This window comes from Mycteria americana, chromosome 1 (genome assembly GCF_035582795.1).
Source record: "Mycteria americana isolate JAX WOST 10 ecotype Jacksonville Zoo and Gardens chromosome 1, USCA_MyAme_1.0, whole genome shotgun sequence".
NCBI classification, from domain to species: domain Eukaryota; kingdom Metazoa; phylum Chordata; class Aves; order Ciconiiformes; family Ciconiidae; genus Mycteria; species Mycteria americana.
The window spans coordinates 92,046,473-92,068,232 of record NC_134365.1 but is presented as its reverse complement, the minus strand read 5'-3'; the positions used below and the strand labels follow the sequence as shown (position 1 = coordinate 92,068,232).

General features: G+C 39.4%; 1 protein-coding gene across 2 annotated transcripts in view; it reads left to right on the top strand.

The window, feature by feature from the left end:
* The first annotated feature begins 347 nt into the window (after positions 1-347).
* SLC22A15 (solute carrier family 22 member 15) overlaps positions 348-21,760 on the top strand; it is a 35,082-nt gene continuing 13,669 nt past the window's right edge. Inside the window, exons 1-5 of one of the 2 annotated variants that reach the window (XM_075512451.1) lie at positions 348-561; positions 14,711-14,923; positions 18,043-18,175; positions 19,301-19,381; positions 20,412-20,541. In XM_075512451.1, coding sequence (XP_075368566.1) covers positions 475-561; positions 14,711-14,923; positions 18,043-18,175; positions 19,301-19,381; positions 20,412-20,541 — 644 coding nt within the window. In that variant the 5' untranslated portion in view covers positions 348-474. Of the gene's footprint in view, positions 562-14,710; positions 14,924-18,042; positions 18,176-19,216; positions 19,382-20,411; positions 20,542-21,760 lie in introns of both variants that reach the window. The other variant, XM_075512443.1, reaches the window with a different exon arrangement.

Genomic DNA, 21,760 nt, shown 5'->3' with positions numbered 1-21,760 from the left:
CGCCCCCCTCGCTGACTCCTCACAGTCCTCTCTCACAGACCCCTAGCAGCGCTGTCACACACCGCTCACAATCCCCCCCCCCCCCCCTTCACACACCCCTCGCCTCTCTCCCCACTACCGGCCAACGGCGGCCACAGGGGAACGCAAGCCTCCGTCCCCCCGCCCACCCCCATTTCAATCAGGAACGTGCGCGTGCGCTAACGCCCGTAACGGCAACACGGCGGCCGTTGCGTTTCCGCTTCCCTGGCGGGCGCCGGCGAAGTAAGGAAGGAGGGAGGCAGGCTGCGCGTGCGTCCCTGGCCGGGCCGCTTCCCAGCTGCTCTCCCCGGCGCCTGCGCATGAGCTCCGCCTCGCGCCTCCCGCCCTTTCCTCCTCCTCCGCGAGGGCCCGGCCGTTGCTCCGCGCCCCGCCCCGGGCAGGGGATGCGCTGCTCGGCGGCCGCTCCTAGGACCTGCGCGGCGGGCGGGGAGCGGGATGGAGGTGGAGGAGGCGTTCCCGCTGGTGGGGCAGATGGGGCCCTACCAGGTGTATCTGTGCGTCCTGCTGGCCGTGCTCCTCCAGGTGAGAGGTCGTCTCCCCTTCCCGCCCCTTTCCCAAGGGTGGGGTGCAGTGCCCTGGCTCGCTTGGGAGCACCCGTGGGGGAGGCAGTGCCGGGAGGGGGATGTCCCCGCCCGCACAGTGTGGGTACTGTGGAGAGTTGTCCTATCAAGTGGTTGGGTGGATGTGGCTGTGGTGAGTGCTGCCTGGTGTGAAGGTTGGTGTTGGAGGTCTTCTGCTGAGGGCTGCTGGTGGCAGTAACTGGTCTTCTGCTCTGGATTTAGGCTGCAGCAGTTTGCTGTGCTCCTGGGGCAAAGGTGACCTCTGCCCAAAGGCAGAGTGAACTTCTGCAGAATGGATTTGGGGCAAATGGCTGATGCTGTCTGTGCTGCGTTGCCTGAGGAGTTTAACCTTGTATCACTTGGTGAGCAAATCGGGAGTATGCAGTTTGTCAGGTGAAGGGCTGGTTGAAGTGAAATTAAGCTGAGAGTTTCATGAGCTAGACTGGAAGACAGCGAGTTCTGGCAGAGACTTTGCTGGGGATCCTACACAACCTAAGTCAGTGGCCTAGGCTAGTGATTTCTGGGTTGCATGTGGCTTGTTTGTTGTGAAAATGTTTGAAAAGCTACAGGTGGTCACTGATACCTCTGTGTGCACATGTATGACTCATATAGATGAGGATAATATGTTCGCCTTCACAGTCAGGCCTAGGCATAAACTATAGTTTGAATCTGATAGAATTTTGGTTTACTCCATCTTAACTCTTCAAAAACTTAATTGTAGTGAATTCAGCTAGGCTGAAAAATGCTGGGTTACTGCCACTGTGGAAACTTACCAGCTGCAGGAGGGAAGAGGGAAATTTGTGTCCTCCTGCCTCTGCTGACCAGTGTTTTGTAGTAATCAAGAACTTCCAGTCATGAACTGTGAGACTGAAGATGTCTTCTCCTGGCAGCTAGGGGACTGACAGAAGTATTAAGAAGTTTTATGAGATGACCAAAGAAAATTCAGATGGCCAGTCCTGTCAGTCGGGAACTCTGTACTTGGTTGCAAAGCTATGATGATGAACAGCAAAAGCTTTGTAGGTTTCTATTTCCTTGTCCTGCTTATCTCTCTCTCTCTCTCTCTCTCTTTAAAAAACTGATTTAGCTGATTAATCCTTTAAAATTAGACATTGCTTAGAGCTTGTTCTACTGGCTGACTGGCTAGAAAATTTGTATGCTCACTGAAGATTAGGGATTAAGGAAGCAATAGTTATTTTTTCTTCCAGTGCTGGTCATGTTCTGGAACAAACTGCAACCACGAGAAGTGCTCTGTATTCCCAGCGTTTTAAGTAGTATGGGTCAGCTGTTCTGTAATGCTTTTGTTTATTTGTTTTCTTTTTAATGGATTAAGTTGCATTTCTCCTGGGAGAAGTAAACAGAAAGATCTTTACAAATCCCAGAACTACTTCAGAATAACTAAAGAAAAAAGGTAGCAGGTTTGCAGGTCTGTTTTTTTTTTCTTATGTTATCTTTAATTCTTGAACTTTACCAATGAGGGTCATTCCCTGACTGATATGTTTTCATTGCTTCAGATCATGCAGGCACATGAGTTTGTAGGGATTTAGATGTGAAGGTGGTTGTCTTTCAGTCTGTGAATAGATTTGGACTTATACAATTGGTTCCTGCTTGGGTGTTTGATTGCTTTCTGTGTTCCTGTATCGGTGCCAAGTTAACATAATGGGTCCCTGGGATGTGCAAGAGCAAGACTGAAGGCAGGTTCCATGACCAGTGTTAGTCTTTTGCCTGGTTTATCATCAATCTTTGGAGTATGGACCCAAAGGTAAGTAATGTATCTGGTGTGTGTGATTGTAGGTTTAGGTAATTGTGGGCTCCCTTAGTGGATTAGATGCAGCATCTGGCTGCAGAATGAGGACTCCTGTTAGTCTATGTCACTGGCTCTGTACGGACTGATTATTTCATTTTATTGCTTGTTTCCCTGTCCCTTCCCACGTGCTCCCTGAGTTGGCTTGTATTTTCACATTGGCCTATTGGCATAAAAAATATTTCTACATTCTTGAAGATAAGAATACCACATGGGTGAAAACTATTTTTGTCTTTGCTGTGTCAAGTCCCTTCATCTCTGATGCTGATATACTGAGCTTAAAATCTGTGCTTTCCCTGTCCTGTAAGATTCCCAGCAGATGTTGTTACTTTCCTTGTAGGCTTTTGTGCTTTTTCATCTCTGCACGTTTCTAATCTCTTGAATTTCATACTTCATAGGTATTTTCCCTCATCTTAGTGTTTTTCTTCTCATATAAATTTCTACAGTAAACTACTACTACCGTGTAGCCTTACTGATATGCCAACGTATCTGATCTCTGAATTCTAATTACAAGCATAGTTTAGCTCGCAGAACTTTGAGGGAAGTCGTACCAAACACTTATGTCTGTATGGGTGAGACTTCCCACGTGATAGTCAATTTTCATGTGACTTTGAGTGAACTGGTACTCAACCTGTGGAATGAGCTTACTGACACTCTGGCAGGAAACCTCCAGGTTGCTTATAGTCAGAAAAATGTTTTTGTATGTCATCAGTATAAAACGAGATTAAGTCTTGTGGGCTGCTTCTTTCATCTTCACTTCATCACTGATTTGTATTATTCCTCTGCTATCTGCTGCTGTTACTTGTTAACTTGTTGACCTGTTACTGTATTGAGGTATGCCTTGCTTATTCACTACCAACTTAATAGGACTTTGGAAGACTTTTAGGAATGTTCTGTAGCAGTGGTTGCTAACTTTATAATGGAGTGATGACAGCTAATGTAGAGAAACATTTTTTTCCAAAATCTATGGAATTACACAAAGACTGAACCTATCTGAAGAATGTGGGGATAGACTAATGATGTGAATTTGAGGCTGGATTAGTCTTGCATTTCCAGTGTATCTTTAAGAGAGTGAGGGAGGAATAAAGGGAGCTGATAACTCTTAAAATACTTGGGACTTTACTTTGAACTAAAAGTAATTGCTTGACACCTATTGGTTACTAGAAAGGTGCTCACTACCTTTTGAAGAAATTATATTGAAGCATTATTAAAGAATGGTGTCTTCTGGTGTTTTAGTGTGTGTAGCAACATTAGACAAAAATCTCACATCTTGATCAGATGCTTGAGAGCATACAAGTGTATTAGGAAAGAAAAAAATTTCTTGGTCTCTTGTGACTTAACATACGCAGTTGAAAGAGGTTTGCCTTTGCCAGTGAATCTGAGCTACAGGATTGCCCAAGTCCAAACTGAACCTGCAGAAATCTGAGAATGGAAGTGTGTTCCTACTATATCTCTACTAAAAGGCTTTTTAAAACATGTTAGAGTTTAAAAGGGAGGTCTTGTTTGCACAGCTGAAAAAGGCTTTGCTTAAAGTTAGGTAATGTGCATTGCACAGCAGTATGGATTATGTATGGGACTTATTACTAACTGAAGGGAAGATGGAAAAACAGTTAAGATAGTAACATCAAGTTCCTTGAATAATAGTTTGTTTTAAGGCAAAGGCATTCTTGATGTAGTGCAGCCATAATGAGTGGTGCTGCTAACATCTCCTTGCTGTTGGCAGCAAGGTCATGTATGACTTCTATCATTAGAATATCCCAATGCAGAAAGCTGCTCTTTAATCAGCCCATCTGCACGAATGTTTTGAGGGAAAGCAGATTCTGGGACATGTGGCTTAAGTAAGGCAGGCTTATCCCAAATCTTTAGAAATAATTCAAGAGTAGTGTCTGTCTTCAGGTAGGATACAGATGTGATCGCATACATAGCCTTGTTTAACTCTGTTTCTTGACATTTCTCATCTATCCCCCGTACACATTCTACCTCATTAATGGCATGAGACATCATTCTGTAGTTGTGATGACAGTAATTAAATACTTTGTCAGTGAATCTTGTTTTAATACTTAGGTTTGCTTGAGTCTATTAAGCTGTTCTTTGAACTAGCCAGAATTGATCATAAATTGGACAGCTTACCCCCAGTCCTTGATGAGGTATACTATTAGGACTTTGTCTGAATAGAAAGTGCAAAACAAATCTGAAATGTAATACCCATCTCTTTCCTTCATTTTAGATTGTTCATTACATGAATTACATTACAATTGCTAGTATAGGGTGCTGAAGGTGTTCTAGGGGCTTCATGACAGGTATGCTGTTTACCCAAAATTACTTGCACTGTAACTTGGTCATAGTTCAACTATAAGTATCTGTAAGGTATGTAAGCAAAGTGGCAGATGTAAAAAGGATTTATAGAATTGCTGTGTAACCTTCCTTCACTTTGATTACCTCACTGTTTTCGTTATGTCTATAGGAAAAGTAAGGTTTTAAGTCCCTCTGATTCTCAAGAAAGCAGTTGCAGAATGTGTGTCAAACGTGCAGCCGCTTAACTGGAGGGGTGGTTTCAAATGTGGCATGAATACAAACATAAAAAGTAGGTGCCCAAACTTTTATTTCTTGAGGTAAGCTTCTTATTCCCACATCTTTTCGTGCGTTGTATCTTACTCAGAACATGCTTATGCTAAAGGATGGTGTTGCTTTCCTTGTAGAGGTGATGAAGGCTTTTAGAGTAGTTGCATCACTGAATATAATTCCTTGTTCTGTTATAGCTTATTCCTGCTTGGGAAGAAAAATAAACTAGGTGGGCTAAGTATGTAAACTAATCACACAGAAGGATATGTTGCTACTTGTTTAGCTAAGAATATTTCTACCTGAAAGTTGGTGGAACTTCTAAGTGAAGACCAATCCTACCGTTTGCTCCAATTGGGTGGGGGGAATCTTTTAAGGAAAAAAAGGTAGTTCTTTGGTCACGTGTTACATTTCATTTCAGTGATTTAGATGCTAACCAAGGCTCCTTGGTCCTTTAGTGGCCTTCTGTAAATAAAACATAGCTGCCAGAAGAATCAGAAATATAGTCGAGACCCAGTGTGGTCCGTCTTTCTGTAATTACTTCTTTCAGATCCTTATCTGTTCCGTAAAAGAAAGAATCACTTATATTTTCTGATATTATAGTTATAACCTTAAAAACATGAATGCAGCTGATGCAGACATTGCACTATATTCTGCAGAAAACCTGAAATAACAATGCTGAGTTGTGACTTGCTTCATTAGCAGTGGGGTCCTTAAGTCTCAGATGTAAGACAGAAGTCTAAATTCTAATAATTGGTTCCTTGCCAATTAATTTTAAATAGCTAACTTGCTATCATTTTTTCCAAAAATAGTCCTGAGTGGAGGGGAGTCATGAATACCTTATCAGTTGCCTACATCTCCATCTTCCCTCAAAATTATGTTGTGTCTTAATCCAAACCAGTGCATCATCCATAGGGCTAAACTTTAAATTTATGCTTGTATGCAGGTCAGAGCAAGCTTGAGGTATAGAAGAAACATGAGCTGTAGCTTTGAGATCTTCCCTTCTTTAGCTGCATCTGAGCTGCAAAGCACATGTAATTGAGCTCATATTTAGGTGGTTCTAAGTGTCATTCACAATTGCTGGGTGGTCTTGTTCTTCTAATGATCACTACATTCACTCTGACACTGAAACCACATGTTCTGTGTGTATGTATCCATGTAAACACATCTAGTCAGCTTTTGCAATTTAACTTACAAGGGTGACTTCGGTTTCTGTGCAGTTCAGTCCTAGAAGATACCTGTTCAATGTGCAGTTGTAAAGAGCTTAACAGAATTATTGCAGATGGGCATAGCAAGAAGCATGAGTTTTGGGAGAAGCACAGAGAAGTAGACATTCTGAAGGCCTAGCAACAGAAGGAAGGAAGCAGGTTGTTCTGCCTATTTAAAAAAAAACAAATAGAACTTTTTTTAAAAAGCGAAGGCTACATGCTGTGTAAAGAGTGAAGTTGTCAGAAGGAACTCGCTCTGAGGCTCTTTTGCTGTGGCTGAATGCATTGCTTTTGCAATGTCTATTTAACAACTGGAAGGTGTTAATGGGAGCCACTGTGTCAATGGTGATTGGCATCTTTATATGGAGTGTGGGTAAAACATATGGGGAGATGTTTTCAGATTATTAACAATAAAGTTATTGTTGCATAGAATATTTTGTGCAATGGGATGGTATTTGGATTCAGTGGGAGCTGAAGCAATCCCATCTTCTGCTATTAATCAAGATAGCTTTCAGCCTGGCAAACTCTGTAGAAACAATCCATCTAGCCAGTCTCTCTTCTGAGCACCCTCAGAAGATGAGCCTGGGAGTTAACAGGCATAATTCTACTGGATAGCAAAGACTATGTATTAAAAATATTTGTATGATGACACATTATCTCCCTTTCCTTCTTCCCTGCCCATTTGTACAGACAGTCTCTAACTTCCCATGTTTTGTAGGCAATAAATTACCTGTATTTTTCCACTAGGAAGCCACACCATCAGGGCTCTCCTCACTGACACTTCCTCCATTTTAGAGACTCTAATTTCCTCATTTCTCAGGTGATAGAACTGGTAGGTGTGTAATTGAACTCAGAAGAATTGTTTCCAACTTGCATATGATCGTTGCTCTTTATTTCTGATCCAAATAAAGTTTTGTGCTCGCAAATGCTTTTTTATTTTACTGGAGTAGTTAACATAACTACTTCTGTTTGTAGGTAGTGTAGTGCTCCATGTGCATTGTTTTCGTTAAGTAAAACCTCTGCTTGCTTTTTGCAAGTACTAGCCTAATGGGACTGGAGTCCCTCTGAAGCAATAGCGTCTGTTTTCTAGGTCTTGTCTGTTTACAATATGATCTCTGACTAAGGTTGGGACTTAACCTGGTTACACATTGTATTTGTGTTCACCTGGTCATTTTTCTAATCCTGGTGGGCTTGGGGGAAAAGGGTGTTAAGAATTTGCCTTGGAAGGCACAATGAAGCTTTTGAGATCCTCAGGTAAGGAAAGCTGCAGAGAGTTGTATGTATAGCTTATTCCAGCTTTCTGTTTGTGGTATGCTGTTCAGTTATTGGTGTCTTAAAAATGTATAGAGACCAGAGCTCTTAAATCTCTTTCAATTTGCAGATCCCCTACAGACTCCCACCGAAGATGTTAAATCCTTGTACAGTAAATTTAAGACTGCCGACAGCTTTGTGTTTCTTAATTATTTTTCCCAGAACTTTAAGAATTAATTCAGGTACTTCTGAAGCCTGTAGGCTGCAAGTTGAAAATCACTGGTTTAGCAAGTTCCACCACAAAACTGGAAATAACTGTTCTTTCAGTTCTGGAGTATCATCTTGCTCTAAAATAGAAGTAAACCCAAGGCTTTTTTTAATTTAAAAAAATCCAACACTCACCCCCCCCCCCCCCCCCAAACCAACAACAAAAAAACCAACAACCCCCCCCAAACAACAAAACACAAGTAGATCCAATTGATTATCCTCAGGCAAGTCCTTAAAATGAATAAATGGATGAAAGCAGCTTATACAAATGTCAGCAATCTCTTTTAGTCTGGATACTTAATTAGCAGAAACTTCTGAATTACTCAGTGTATGCTTTTATTGCATCTTTTTACCAAGTTAAATGCTTTAGTCATTTGGTAGCGAGGAATTTCAGGCACAACCAAGAATGTGTTCTTCTCATATTCTTAGCAGAACTCCCTCTTTGAGAGCAAGATGCTCACCCAATATTCTTTGCCAGTGTCCCAAATCAGCATACTCAGGTGTGAACTTTGATCTCTTACGATACTGGCTGTGACTCAGATATGTTGACAGCCAAAGCAGGCTGGAATATATGGAGAGAAAGAGGGACAAAGATAAAATGCAGACAAAAGAATAATCCTGCTTGTGGAAGCAGGACTAAACACTGCCCGATACTTGTCAGCCCACAATTCCTGCCTTTTTTTTTTTTTACCAGCAGTTGCTGACTTTTTCTTCATGTTATCCTATAATGCCATTGAGATGATTCAGTCCTGGGCTGGTTTGTAGTATATTCATAAACTGGAATAGGAACTTCTGGCACTTTTTTACTTTGTTCTCCTGTAAGTCCTTCTTTACATAAGAAGAGTGGAGTGGCACTTCTGACGTGGTGGTGATGAAACTGTATAGCTCGTGTTCAACTGAGGAGTCTTGGCACTTGATTGCACATTAAAGTAATTTAACTTTCTTGAATATTCCTGTTCAAGCAGAGGTAGTATTTTTAGTGCTTTTCATAATTTTGGTTCTTGGCTCTTGTTTATTGGCTTGCTTCTCTAACTTAACAGCGTGAGAGCGTTTTTGGCAGAGAGGAACTGGAAGTTTGTGTAGATATTTTAATAAGGCACCTAAGCTTTCTGTCTGCCTTTTGTTTTTAAAGGCAGAAAAATAATACTTCCAACTTCCTTATTCATGTCCAGAGGCCTGTCAACCTATGAGGGGAGGATAACTTTATTTCCCTTGCTCAGGGTGATCGAGTCGTAGCAGCGGCAAGTGCTGTCCCAGCCCTTTGAGATGCAGTATATGAGTCCATGCCAGATAAGTATGTTTGCCTTTCTTAAGTGTTGTTGCACGTAATCCAGCATAATACAAAGATGCAAATACTTCAGGCTATACTGCCTGTGGCAGTTCTGGACTCATGTTTTCAGTCTAGCAGCATGCAGTTGGCTGCTAAGCCAACTGTTTAAATGTATAGTAAAACTTCTGTTAATTTCTGTTACTGAACTTGATGCTTTGTAGGGCAAGGCTGTGAGTTGTTTTTTCAGGATGGTGTACTTTGTAACATGCCAGAAGCATTGTAGCACCTGCTTCTCCATTCTAGGTCTCTGGCAAATTCCAGGTCTCCTTAGTATCGTGTGCATTGCCTGTACCTCCTATGTTATGTTGAAGAAAAAAATGTATTTATGGTTATTTTTAATGTTTCTGTGGTACGTAGCACCCTGGGTGTTCATTTATTAGAGAGACTGATATACCACCGTAGAGGAATCCTATTGAGCTCTTTTCAGTCCTGTAAGTTGTTTCATCTGTCCCAGAGCAAACCATATAGATAATTGTCTTACAAGATTTTGCTTCAATACAAGACTGACAGCTGACTTCTTAACAGCAGACTCATTATCTGTACTTATAGCACTATAGAGAAATCCAGCTTGCAGGAAGTAATAGCAACCTGTCTCTTGATGGTAAGTTTGTTTATTCTGGTGTTTGGGAGAATGGGGTCGTGGAAGAGATAGAAGAATCTAATGCTACTGGCACAATTTAATGAAGTATGCATATTCAGAGTTAAATTCACTCGTGTGATCTTGTGTGAAGAATATTGTTTTGTTCTTGGCCAAACCTTTGTGGAACTTTGTTTTGACTTTCCTTTGTCACCATCTGCATTCCACCCTCTGTTTTGCTGTCCAGTTATAAGCAGACTCTGACATACCCTCTGTCTTGGATTCATTGATGATAACTGAGAAGTCTCAAATTGTATCAATTTACCTAGAAATACTGGATCTCTAGGATGTCACTAGTGAAAAAACTGCAGAGCTGAAAGTACTTCACTAAATTTTGCTGGTAAAGATCACTTCTGCATGTTGGCAGAAAAAGGGTAGATTCATTTTCTTGTGATAAACTACAAAATAATTATTAAAACAACTTGAGCTGAGGAGGTGAGAGCCTAGGTATGCATCCTGCAGTCCTATCACCAATGCTATAACTGGTTTTGTCATCATTTGGTAGGCAGGAGTACAGGTACAAGGTGTGTGCAGTGGCCCTGTCAGGCAAAGGTACATACACAGGAGTTGGCTACTGTTTGGACTATCTTTGCAGAAAACTTGTACAATGGAGTTACTTGCTCTTGAGACTCAAATGTTTGCCTGTGCTGATGGTAAGCAAAGCAGGCCTTGTCTGTGCATGTGCTGTTTGGTGGCAGCAGTCACCTGACTAATTGGCACATGTGCTGGCTGGCAGTCTGACCAGAAGGAGCACCAAACCCCTACTGCTGCTGTTGCCCACCAAAATGATACTGAGCATGAAACAAGAGTTGAGATGTGTGTGTTTGAATGTTTGGAACGGAGAAGAAGGGGAAGCTAAGGGGACGTTTTCCACAAACCTGTAGGAAACAAGGCTCTGTGAACTGTGGTTTGCTCTACAGTGTTAGAGTTCAATGTAGATGTTGAAGAATTTCTAGAATAAAGTTATGTATGGGTTTGGACAGACTCTGTACTTTTCTTCTGTGGATTCTGGAGGCCTGCATTTTAAGGTTGAAAAACTCTAAATTGGGTAGGTTTTCTCAGTTTCTCTACAGAAACCCTAAGTTCTTTCAAGATATGTGTCAACTGTGTCATTGCACAGGTAATAATTAACAGTGGTTACATTCTTCCTGGGGGAATACTTCCTATCAGAATGGGGTTGAGGTTGTTAAATGTCTGAGAGATTACATCGTGGTGTTCTGCACATGGTGATTCTTTGCTTTGTAACTACAACATAGCCTTTCCTTCTGTCTTAGGGTGTTCTCTCTCTTATTGTGCTACCAAGCAGGGAAAGATACTTTGGTAGAAGAGCATGTTGTCAGCAGCAGATAATAATTTTGCAGCAGAAAGATGTTTTAGGGCTTTTCTACACAAAAGAGTTATTGAGGGGGAAAAGAATCATGTGAATTTAAAGGCAAATCACCCTTTTGAAATAACTCAGAGAAGATGAGATCATTGAACTTCAAAAATAAGGTGGCCCTCCAGCTTTTCAGCTGCTTGTCATGGGTTCAGGAGAAATTACTCTAATCCTAAAATGTAACCATTTCTTCATAGTAGGCTTCTACCAGAGCAAGGTCATTTGTTGTTCTCCCTTAATTTCTGTCTTTCCTCAAGGTGCAGTTTTAATGTTTCCGTATTTGAAAGGTCAGAATTTAGCGGCTTACTCATTATTTTGTTCAGCAGTGAATGCTTCAGCTGATACTTGTCTAGAATGACCAGGCTGGTTGTGAATTGCTAATGATTCGATTAAAAAGGTTGAAAGCACTTCTTGGTAGAATTTAAGTCTTGCTTTTGTTTTTCATTTGTGCTTCATAATGGGTAAATTATGAGGTCTAAAAGAGTTTCTTAAATTGTTTTTGTGTGTCTATTTTCATTACACACAAATGAAACTATTTAAGTTCTTCCTCCCCCTCCCTTGCTAGTCTTATTAGAGATTCTACATTTTTCTTGGAAGTAATTTATTATGAAAATGAACACCAAGAAAGCTGGGCAAGACATTCCAGGCATTTCTATTAATATTAATTTTAAAATGTTAATTTTAAGTTAATTTCAAAACGTGTTAATGAAATAGCTATAAATGGCTAACTAAAATTCCTTCTACTTAGCAGAGAAAGTGAAAGTTTACGGGTTATTAAGATGTTGCCTTTTATTAAAACTCCTTACACCATGGACTTCTAATAAAGACAACTATAAATTTTTAACCTATAGAGAATATAAACAAACAGGAGAAACTTAAACCAAACTAACAAAACTCTTAGCTTTTCATCATCAGTGACTATGAGCTGCTGCCTCCTCCCCCTGTGCTTGGTATTCATCTTGATTAATACAGATCTGTGCAGGGAATTTGGTGGGGAACTGTTAACATCCATGTAGAGCCAATTAAAATGTTTTATGAATAGAAGGTATACATTAAATGACTTAAATTTTGCTTGACTTATACTATATGGGTTATAGAAAAAATGAAAAATGAAAGGTTTTGTTGTTTGCCACAGTGTGTATAATATAGCCATTTTATACCTTATGAAGTTGTTATATAATATTTCTACTTTGATTTGATAGTATTTTATATTGATCACCAGTCTGCACAACTATGTTATCCCTAAGTGCAAGCATTTAGAATTCTTAAGGGGGGAATCTCCAGATTCATCAACAGAAACCCCTGCCTTTTATTTGAATGTTAAAAACTGTATGCTGAATTTCTTTAAGTTTGGAGCTCACTTCGTCATGTTTAAGACCACTTCTAGAAAACGTTTCTGGTCTTCAGAAGTGTAAATGAATTTTGGGATGTGTTTTGTGGTGTTTTGTTTTGTTTTTACAGTGAAATGAAGAGGGTTTACCATGCCTGTTATCCAAAGTACAAGGCAGATGATCACTAGGAAAAACAGTTTTGTGACAGCAGTGATTCCAGTGAACTTGAACATAGAACAATACTATTAGATAACATCAAAACATGTCTCCATCTTCATACATTTTTCTGATTCAACAGATCAATTGAAGGTGTTTCTATCTTTGTTATATCCTTGCTTGCTGCAGCCACTAGGATGCTTAAGGCTGAACTTTTTCATTGAAAAAATATCTGTAGTGTTTCTTTGTGCGCCTGCAATCACTTATTTTTTGATTTAGTTTTCTGTAGCCAGGGTGGGTTTCACCTAGGGCAAAAATGAAAAGCGTTATGCTTTCTTTCTCTAAACCAAATGCCTTGAGGATTTCATTTCCTGAACTACTTCAAAAATATGTTTATTATTTCACAAGACAAAAGCAAGGATGTTATCACTTAGTCCTGACACGGAATTGTCTGGGCGAGTCAGAGTAGAGGGATGCACCATAGATCATGACCTGTAATTCTCATTTCTTAGTAATTTCAAACTGTTCTTGAGAGTACTGTATCCACACATCCCTAGCAACATGGCCACTCAGCTTTTTCACACCTCTTTCCCCATGTAATCTTAGTCATTGCCTTCTTTCGCAGATGAGGTCTTTTACTTTTCATCGTTGTCTATCTAGAAGTTGTTCTTTAGCTTAAATAACATAGTTAACAGATTGTGGTTTTTCTTCCAAATTCCTTTTGATATTCAGTAATTTTATATTTTAAAAAATGGAAAGAATGATTTTTTGAAATATTTATTTACCTCCTGCCACTACAGTAGCAGTTTATCATGTAGAATACAAAAAGGAGCTGATGGAAAGAAAATGCTTTCAGGTAGTAACTCAGGGGTCTCTGTGTTAATTTAATAGTAATTCTCATTTAGATCTGGGTGTAACTCCGACTGCTCAGCTGTTGTACAGAACAGAATAGGATTACCTGGTGTTGCTTGCATCAGAATTCAGAGGTCCTCAGACTTCTTTTTCTGTGCCTATCTATGGCCTTCCCAGTTTGAGAATTATTTGTGTAGCAGCCTTCCTAGACAACACACTTCCTGTAGGTACATTCTTCCCAAGAACATACAGAGGAGATGCTGGGAGCAGAGCAAGGACTGTATTCAGGAGGTGTCTGAAGTGGGGTTTGAGGACTGGAGTGGCATGGCTGAGGCTTTTTTTATGGAGTAAGTAAGCAGGAGAAGCAACAGGATCTTTTTTTTTTTTTGTCAGGAGCTACTGTGCTGAGTTGCTGTTTCTCAGTGAGGGCTCAAGACAAGAGGCAGTTTTATTTGGAGAGTGGGGGGGTCTTTGTGTTGTTACCAGCAACAGCTTTTGTCTCAGAAGACTTCGTCTTCTGTTGCAGAACTCGTGGCACTTCTGTGTGCAAACAGGTCTAAAAACACTGGGTTTTAAGATGGAGTTGCAATATAGACTGTTAAAAGCAGTGGCCTGTGAATGTTCTTTTGAGCAAGCAGCAGTGACCCAGCTCTAGATCAGGCTTGAAATGTCTGGGTTTACAGCAGTTTTATTTATTCTTTCCTAAACAAAGCCAGCTGTTAATCACTGTGTTTAGACTTTGTGTCTGTGTATAAATGTGTAGATATATAAAAAATACATATGTGCATTCACATGTGTGCCTCTATCTTTTTTAAGAGTGAAACAGGTTCACAGAAGATTAAAAAATAGGAAATAATTCATTTTTCAATAGGTAAAACTGGGAAAGATTAGATATGAAACAGTGAGGAGGAGATCTATTCCAAATATCAAATTAGAGGAATGAACAGCACAGGTGGAGGGAGAGGATATAGTAGAGTAATATACTTGCATTAAGAAATAGTTTTATTTTGTCTCCTTAGTACTACTAAACTTTTCATGCATCCAGGGGTGTACTTGCTACGTGTGGGAGTTTGGGGGGTCTCTGACTGAGGGAAGGGTGTCAGGAGGGGAACTTCTTTTCTCTCAAATATTCAACAGATAAAAAGTGCAAGAACCACTGTGTTGAAGTTGTGGTTCTTTAGTGTATGATATTTGGTAGATGGGGGCTATACATAGCATCTTGTAGTGGTAGAAGGCAAATATAAAATAGGAATATTTTTTTAACATTGATTTGATCCAACTGCAGAGGAAACATTGCTTGGATGTATGTTTAGCATCTTTGATGTTTTTTGTCTTTCATGCCAGCTCTATGTGGCCACTGAAGCCATCCTCATCGCATTGGTGGGTGCAACTCCTCCCTACCACTGGGATCTCCAAGAGCTCTCAGCTAATCAGAGCCATAGTAACCAGTCAGCGAGTGAGCAGAGAGCTTTTGGGGAATGGCTTCTAACTGCCAATGGCAGTGAGGTGCATAAGCACATACACTTCAGCAGCAGCTTCACATCAATAGTCTCTGAGGTAAGTCTGAAACGTGTTTTGCTGCCTCATGTGTGAGTAGTAAATCTTATCGGGTCAGTTGTGGGAGGCTGGTTGTACTGCTTTTTCTCATACTAATGCATGTTTTGATTAGCAAATGAAACAGGTGCTACCTCCAGGTACAGAACAGGTAATCTATTTATTTCTTTACTGGCAACAAGAACTACCTTTATTTTGCTATGCAGATCTTGATCAAAGTTCTGCTCCAAAACTTCCTACCTTTTCCATGTGGAACTTATGTATTGGATCCTGTAGCCTGGTTCCACAATTGAGCTGGAATCATGTCATTTGATGTACTCTTTCTGGCCATCTCTTGTGATTCCCTTGCTAAGGTCAAATGTGTGTAGTGCATCCATCATGCAGTTAGCAAGCAGTGGAGGAACCTGGAGAGGAAGTGGCTTCTGCAGTCTTTGCAACTCCAGATGTGAGGGAAGGTGTGGGCAGTGGGCAGTCAGGTGGACAAAACAACTCCCCCCATTCTATCCCAAAACAAGCTTTAGCTTTATTGGTGTAGCCTCTGTGTTTTGCAAGTGCCTTCTTTCATGTGGTCTAGCCACAGTCCCTACAGAAATGATTCCAGACTCAGCACTGATGTGTGCAACACCTGCCCTTCCTGGGGCCTTCAGTATCTGTTAATGTCAAATTGTCCTGTGCAAGAGCCCTATCCAAGTGCATCTGTTACAAGACCTGAATTTAGAGCTATACAGTTGAGTCAAGTGTAGTACCACTTGATAATTCATGGCTATTGTCCAGAGCCATTAATGCTATCTGAATTAGTCCTGTAAAGCACTTAGCTTTATTGGTTATGAGCATATTAATAAAAACTGCAGCTTTGGAATAGTACCAAGCAGTTGTGTACAACAGGCATTGCTTCTTATTCTGGTAATAAAGAGGATATGAGTACTTATGCCACTGTTTAAATTGAAATTCTAATGGAAGCTGGATTTTTTTTTTTTTAAGCATTATTTAAAGCTCAGTAAGGTTTTCAAACTTTCTCTGGGCTTTTTCTTTTTTGCTTTTCAATTTATCCAAGAACCTTTTATTCTCTTAAACTTGACAAGTCAGACATGTTTGTAGAGCCTAGCAGTGCTTTAGGAAATAAATTTTATAAAGATTCTTATGCATTTTAGTTACATAGATAAGAAATGCAGGTAAAGAACAAAGTTTACTTGAAAAATACAAAATTAAATAAAAAATCCTAAAGCAACTTGCGTAGATTCTGCTTTGAAGTTCTTTAACATACTTCTTGGTAAAGGCCCATGTGTATAAAATCTTGTTGCCTCTTCTGTTTCCCACTGTTAAATACATTTTTTTCAAAATTTGTTAGCTGAATGTGTGGTATATTTGGAAGTTGAGTTATGTGCTAAATACAAAGATTTTAGTGACATCACACTGATTTAGGGAGTATCTATCACTATCTAATTTCATTACTGATGTGTAAAGAAGCTTTTTCTACATTTCAGGAGGATTTTTTCATGCTTATCTTGTGGCATCACTTACCAATAACGTGACCATTGCAAATTTACACTGAAAAATACTCTGATGTAAAAAACTTGATTTGTGAATATCAGGCATATATGTGTTACATGCTTTATGTAGAAGAGAAAAGCCTTGAGCCCTTTAAAGAGCTTCTTAGCTGTTGAGATTAATTTGCAGAACAAATTTTGCTTCACAACCAAATTATCCCTTAATCTCTGAATGATTCAGAAAGCATCTAATGTCACTGAGTTTCAGTGTTGGCAGCTTTTTTAATTTTTATACCAAAGGTTAGGGCATGATTCTTGTGGCTCTTATAAAACAAACTGACCATGTTATTTCAAGATAAAATTAATCTCATATGCTATTATTATACAAATGTATTTTTCTGGGAATTGTTTTAAATTCTAGAGAAGCTTCAAAAGCTGATTTGTGGTCACATGGACCACAAAATTGAATTTTGTCAGTCTTGACGCTTTATGGGCACCATTACCTACCGTATCAGTAAACACCTCACCATTAAAGTGACAATTCAAAATGAAGCATCTACTGAGAATAAGCAAGTTATTTTCTTGGAGCTTCTGAATGATTTTGTTTTGTTAGCTCCCTAATCTTGGTGAGATTTAATTGCATGGCTCTGTTCTCGTGGTGAGGTAGTTTATAACTGAGCTTTGAAATAATATAAGCTTTGCTAGAAAGGATATCTAATGGGGTTTTGGTAAAGGAAGAGAAGATTACGAGGAGAAGATTAGAGTGTTATTGCAGGGATAATGACATAATCGCCAGTTTACCAGCACAGGAAGAAGAGCTGGGTGTCACTAAGAGGAAACATTATCTCAAGGTGCAAGAGGAGTAGAAAAAGAACACAAGATGTGGAGTTTTTAGAATACAAAAGGAAATAACTTTTGAACAGTGAGAGCATGGCATATTTTCATTCTACAGTTTTGTGGGAGAAAGAATTTCCTGTCAGGTTCAACCTGAGCCATTAAGTCTGTAAGAATCAAACATATGAAGATCAGGTTTGTATTTGGAATTGAGAAGAATTGGAAGTGACACAAAGTAGACTGTAAAAAAAAAAAAAAAAAAAAAAAAAGAGTATTTGCAATGCCAGAAAACCTGTCTAATGCTACCAAAGTGTTTCTCAGTGGCAAGACAGTTCATAAGAAGGCTCCTATGCAGGATTATCTTTGGACATAAACCACAATTTTTATTTCTGCATAGTATGGCTACACACTGCAGTGACATATGTCAAGAGGTAGGACTGAGTCTATTTAAGCTAATAGATTTATGTGAGAAAAGGCAATAAAAGGGAGAATGGGAGAAGGCTGCAAAAATTCTAATATTCAATGAGGGATTTGTCCTTGATTTCAGAATCAAAGACCGCATGTGATGTGAGGGAACTGTGCAATTGGTTAGTACCACCTGGTGAGTCTGGGAGACAGCAGTTGTGTTTTGGTGACTATCTGACAACTGACTGAATGTGATGCTTAGGAGATTTATGCAAAGTTTGATCTTCCTCAAAGAATGTGTCGTCCCCCTCCAACTATTAGCTGTTGGTGAACTGCTTGGATTCTGGTTAATTCTCCTTTTCTTTTTGTGTTCCCCCCCGCTCCCCCTCCTTCCAGTGGTTTTTAATTGGCAACACATCGTACAAAGTCAGTGCTGCCAGTTCTTTCTACTTCAGTGGTGTGTTTGTTGGAGCAATCTCCTTTGGCCAGCTCTCAGATCGCTTTGGGAGGAAGAAAGTCTATCTTACAGGTAACCACTGCTATGTAACAAAATGAATGAGGTGGAGATGTTGTGTCTCTGAAGATCAGTGACAAGAGCCCAGTTTCTGCTGAGAGCTTGATACACAGCAGTGAATAATGTGCTGTGGGGTTTTTTTCTTTGCTGGGTTTTTGTTTTTGTTTTGTTTTTGTCCTTCCAGTATACTTCAGGAATATAAGTAGGGGCAAGAAATTAGTATTTGACTGTTCAGTCAAGGTGTTCTGGATTTAGGAATCGTACCATAAAGCCTTACGCTCATGCATGTCATGCTCATGGGATCTCCACAGGTTGCAATTAATATTTCTAGTAATTTGTTAGCAATGTTCTTACATGTATAACCTGCTAGGAATGTGTTGCACCTTTTATCTCCTGTCTGCATGATTTAATTTTTATGTATTTATGATCCTCATTGTGTTTTAAAGCTCACAAGCCTTTTATACTGTCCCCAGATCAAACAACATTTGGAACTTCATGTTTTGTGTTGTATTTATAAAGTTGTGTGTCAATGGATGAGCATGTAGAATTAAAAAACAGATTTTGGTTTTTTTTAAAGGAACAACCTCACTGAAAGCAGATAAAGGTGGGCCTGCTATGCAGTGCAAACTCCCCATGTACTGTCCCCTGGTAACTTTCTCTTCTCTAGTTTGTATGAACTACTTTCCAAGAATGAGGGGAGATATTTGGTCATATATTTAATCTGTGGCTTCTGTATGGGGATAAATATCAAGCCATCTTAACTGGACCCAGACAGTAGTTCTGGGTATGTGAAAAAATTGCTGTGAACTGAATTTGAAGGTTTAGTACTGCAAATTATGTATCAGAAACCACTCCTTTTGTGTCCCTCCTTTTATGGTACTGACTTTAGGTACTTAAGTTTCTGCCCAAACCTGTGGCATGTAGCAGTGTGTTGTAGCTGTTGACTGTGATTACTTAGGACAGATGCCACTGAGCATCAAGTAAAGATACTGATAAATGCTTCTGGGTTTTTTTTAGGTACTCTTCTGAAATGAAACCTTTTGCCTTGTTTTCCAGGTTTTGCCCTGGACATCTTGTTTGCCATTGCAAATGGATTCTCACCCTCATATGAATTCTTTGCCATGTCTCGCTTCTTGGTAGGGATGATGAATGGTGGGATGTCACTGGTGGCCTTTGTCCTACTGAATGAGTGTGTGGGTACTGCCTACTGGGCATTAGCAGGTAAAGTTTGAGTGTCAGTGTCTTTATTGTCAGAATTTATAGATTTCAGTCTCACACACCACTTGAGTCACACCAAAGCTAAGACTGTAGCAGTTGTGAATTTAACTCTGCTTGAGAATCTGTGTGACCACAGTCTTTGAGCCCTGCTTTGTTTAATATGAACCTTAGACAAGCACAGTAGATGACTTGGGGCCATTCAGATTTCTGCATCACTTAAGTTGACAAAGGTCCAGTTGAAACATCCCCTGTGAATGTTACACAGCTAAATACTCATCCAAGGTTCATAATAGCTGAGCTCTATCCATCAGAATTTTGGACTCTGCTAAACAGAGCTTAGTGTTTGTATGCTAAATATCAATTCTTTCATTCCTGGCAGTTCTCAAAGAAATCAAAAGTGTTTTTATATAATGGGAAGATGACATAACTATTGCTTATATATTAAAACAAAAAAAATTGTCCCATGAGGTAATCAACCTTAGAACAAAAGATACAGACACCCTTAACTGTCTTGGTTGTTAGGGTTGAAGCTGTCCTTCAGATCTGATGTGTATAAATTGCAGCGTTACCACTCTGGGCCCTGACTTACCCACTCTATGACAAGTGCCAAAAAAGTGCTATGCTGAGACTGTTTTAAAACAGGATATCTTATTAAATCATGAGAGCCACAAATGCATACTATATATTCCTAAAAATACCAGTTTTCCAATGGTTTGTAGTATTTTTTTTTTTTTACACATAGAAAGCTGAAACATATTTGGAATTACAAGACTTAATTGTTTATGGGGCTTTGGGTAAGGAGGATGTAGAATGGTGCTTTTTGGACTTGTATTGATCTTTGCAATTAGATGTAATACTTCTGCCCTGCGTGGGTGAAGGACAAAATGTTCTTTGGTCAAATAGCTGTTGTTCTGTCTGTATTGCTGAGTGAATTTTTCTTAATGAAGTGTTAGCTTCTGTCTGATCCCATGTGTTGAGAGTTAATAATGTTCCTTAAAGGAGTGATAATGTTTTGTTCTTAATTGTATATTAGGATCTATTGGTGGCTTGTTCTTTGCTGTGGGAATTGCCCAGTATGCTTTATTAGGCTACTTCATTCGTTCCTGGAGGACTCTGGCTGTTGTGGTTAACCTGGAAGGAACAGTCGTCTTTCTTCTCTCTCTGTAAGTTATTTTTCAAACTGAGTTTCATCAAGAAAGGTGTCAAAAATAAGAAAAGAAAAAAAAACCCCAAACAAACAAAAAACCCCCAACCAACAAACCAACCAACCAAGTCAAAGTGCTTTCTTAGGGTGATATGAAATGATGTAACTAAGGTATTTCTCTCAACCTCTACCACCCCATGTTCTGTGCTTTCTTTAAATAGCAGTGCTGCAGTATTTGAAAATGTAAGTGTACATTGTATTGTATATGTGTTCTTACTGTAGATGGGAACAGTCTCTAGAGTGGTGTAGGAGCACATCCTATTGTTTAACTGGTATATGTAGATGATCTAAACTGTTGTCTTGTATGCTACAAGACACTATATATACATGTTAAAAGATACAGAAATGCTTTTGCGGTTATGACATAACATGATGTTTCTCTTATAATTGTGCTTACACAGAAGGAACAGCATCAAAATTGCTTGCATATACACTCTTAAAGGTGACATGCAAAAGGAAAAAATAGGCAGCGTCCTTTTATTTTTCAAATGTGATTAGGAAAGAATAGGAAGAAAGCTTCTTTATTAAGATGGTAGGGGTTTTGTGTTTATGGACTTCAGCACTGAAAGCTGTATGATGCAGTGTGCTGCTCTTTTTCTCATATACTTCCTGACAGCAAAATCTCAGTAACTGAAAGAAGAAAATAACTTCAGCTGCTGTTTAAACTTAAGGCTTTTTTCCTTCCAACATCTGTTTAACTTCAGTAACTAACTTTTTGAATAAAGCTCTTTGCTAAAGAGTCAACACATCCTTTCAAAGGAAGCATCAGAGCTGGAGGAAAGGTCTTAGAGGTTGTTCATGAGGTGAAAAGCAGAGATGACACTTCTGATATTTCAAAACTTAAAGTGGTGTTTGGGGCCTTTGGAAAAAATTTTTAACTTTCACATTGATATGTAGAATTTTTTTTTGAAGTGCTTTATGCTTGGGACTTCAGAGCTGTGCTCAGAGGCCTATCTTACTGTAAGAAAGGATTTTTTTTTTATTCCAAATTTCACACTGCCTCCCTTCCACATTACTTAAAAATTAGTCTGCAGAAAATGCTATCCGATTTTTTTTTTTTTAATCGTTGGGAAGAAAACATATTCCTTTATAAGATCTTTTCTTTTATAAAAGCACAGAATCACTTTCCTTTAAATTTGAAGGAAAAAATCTCACTTCTGGTCAGAGCAAAAATCTTA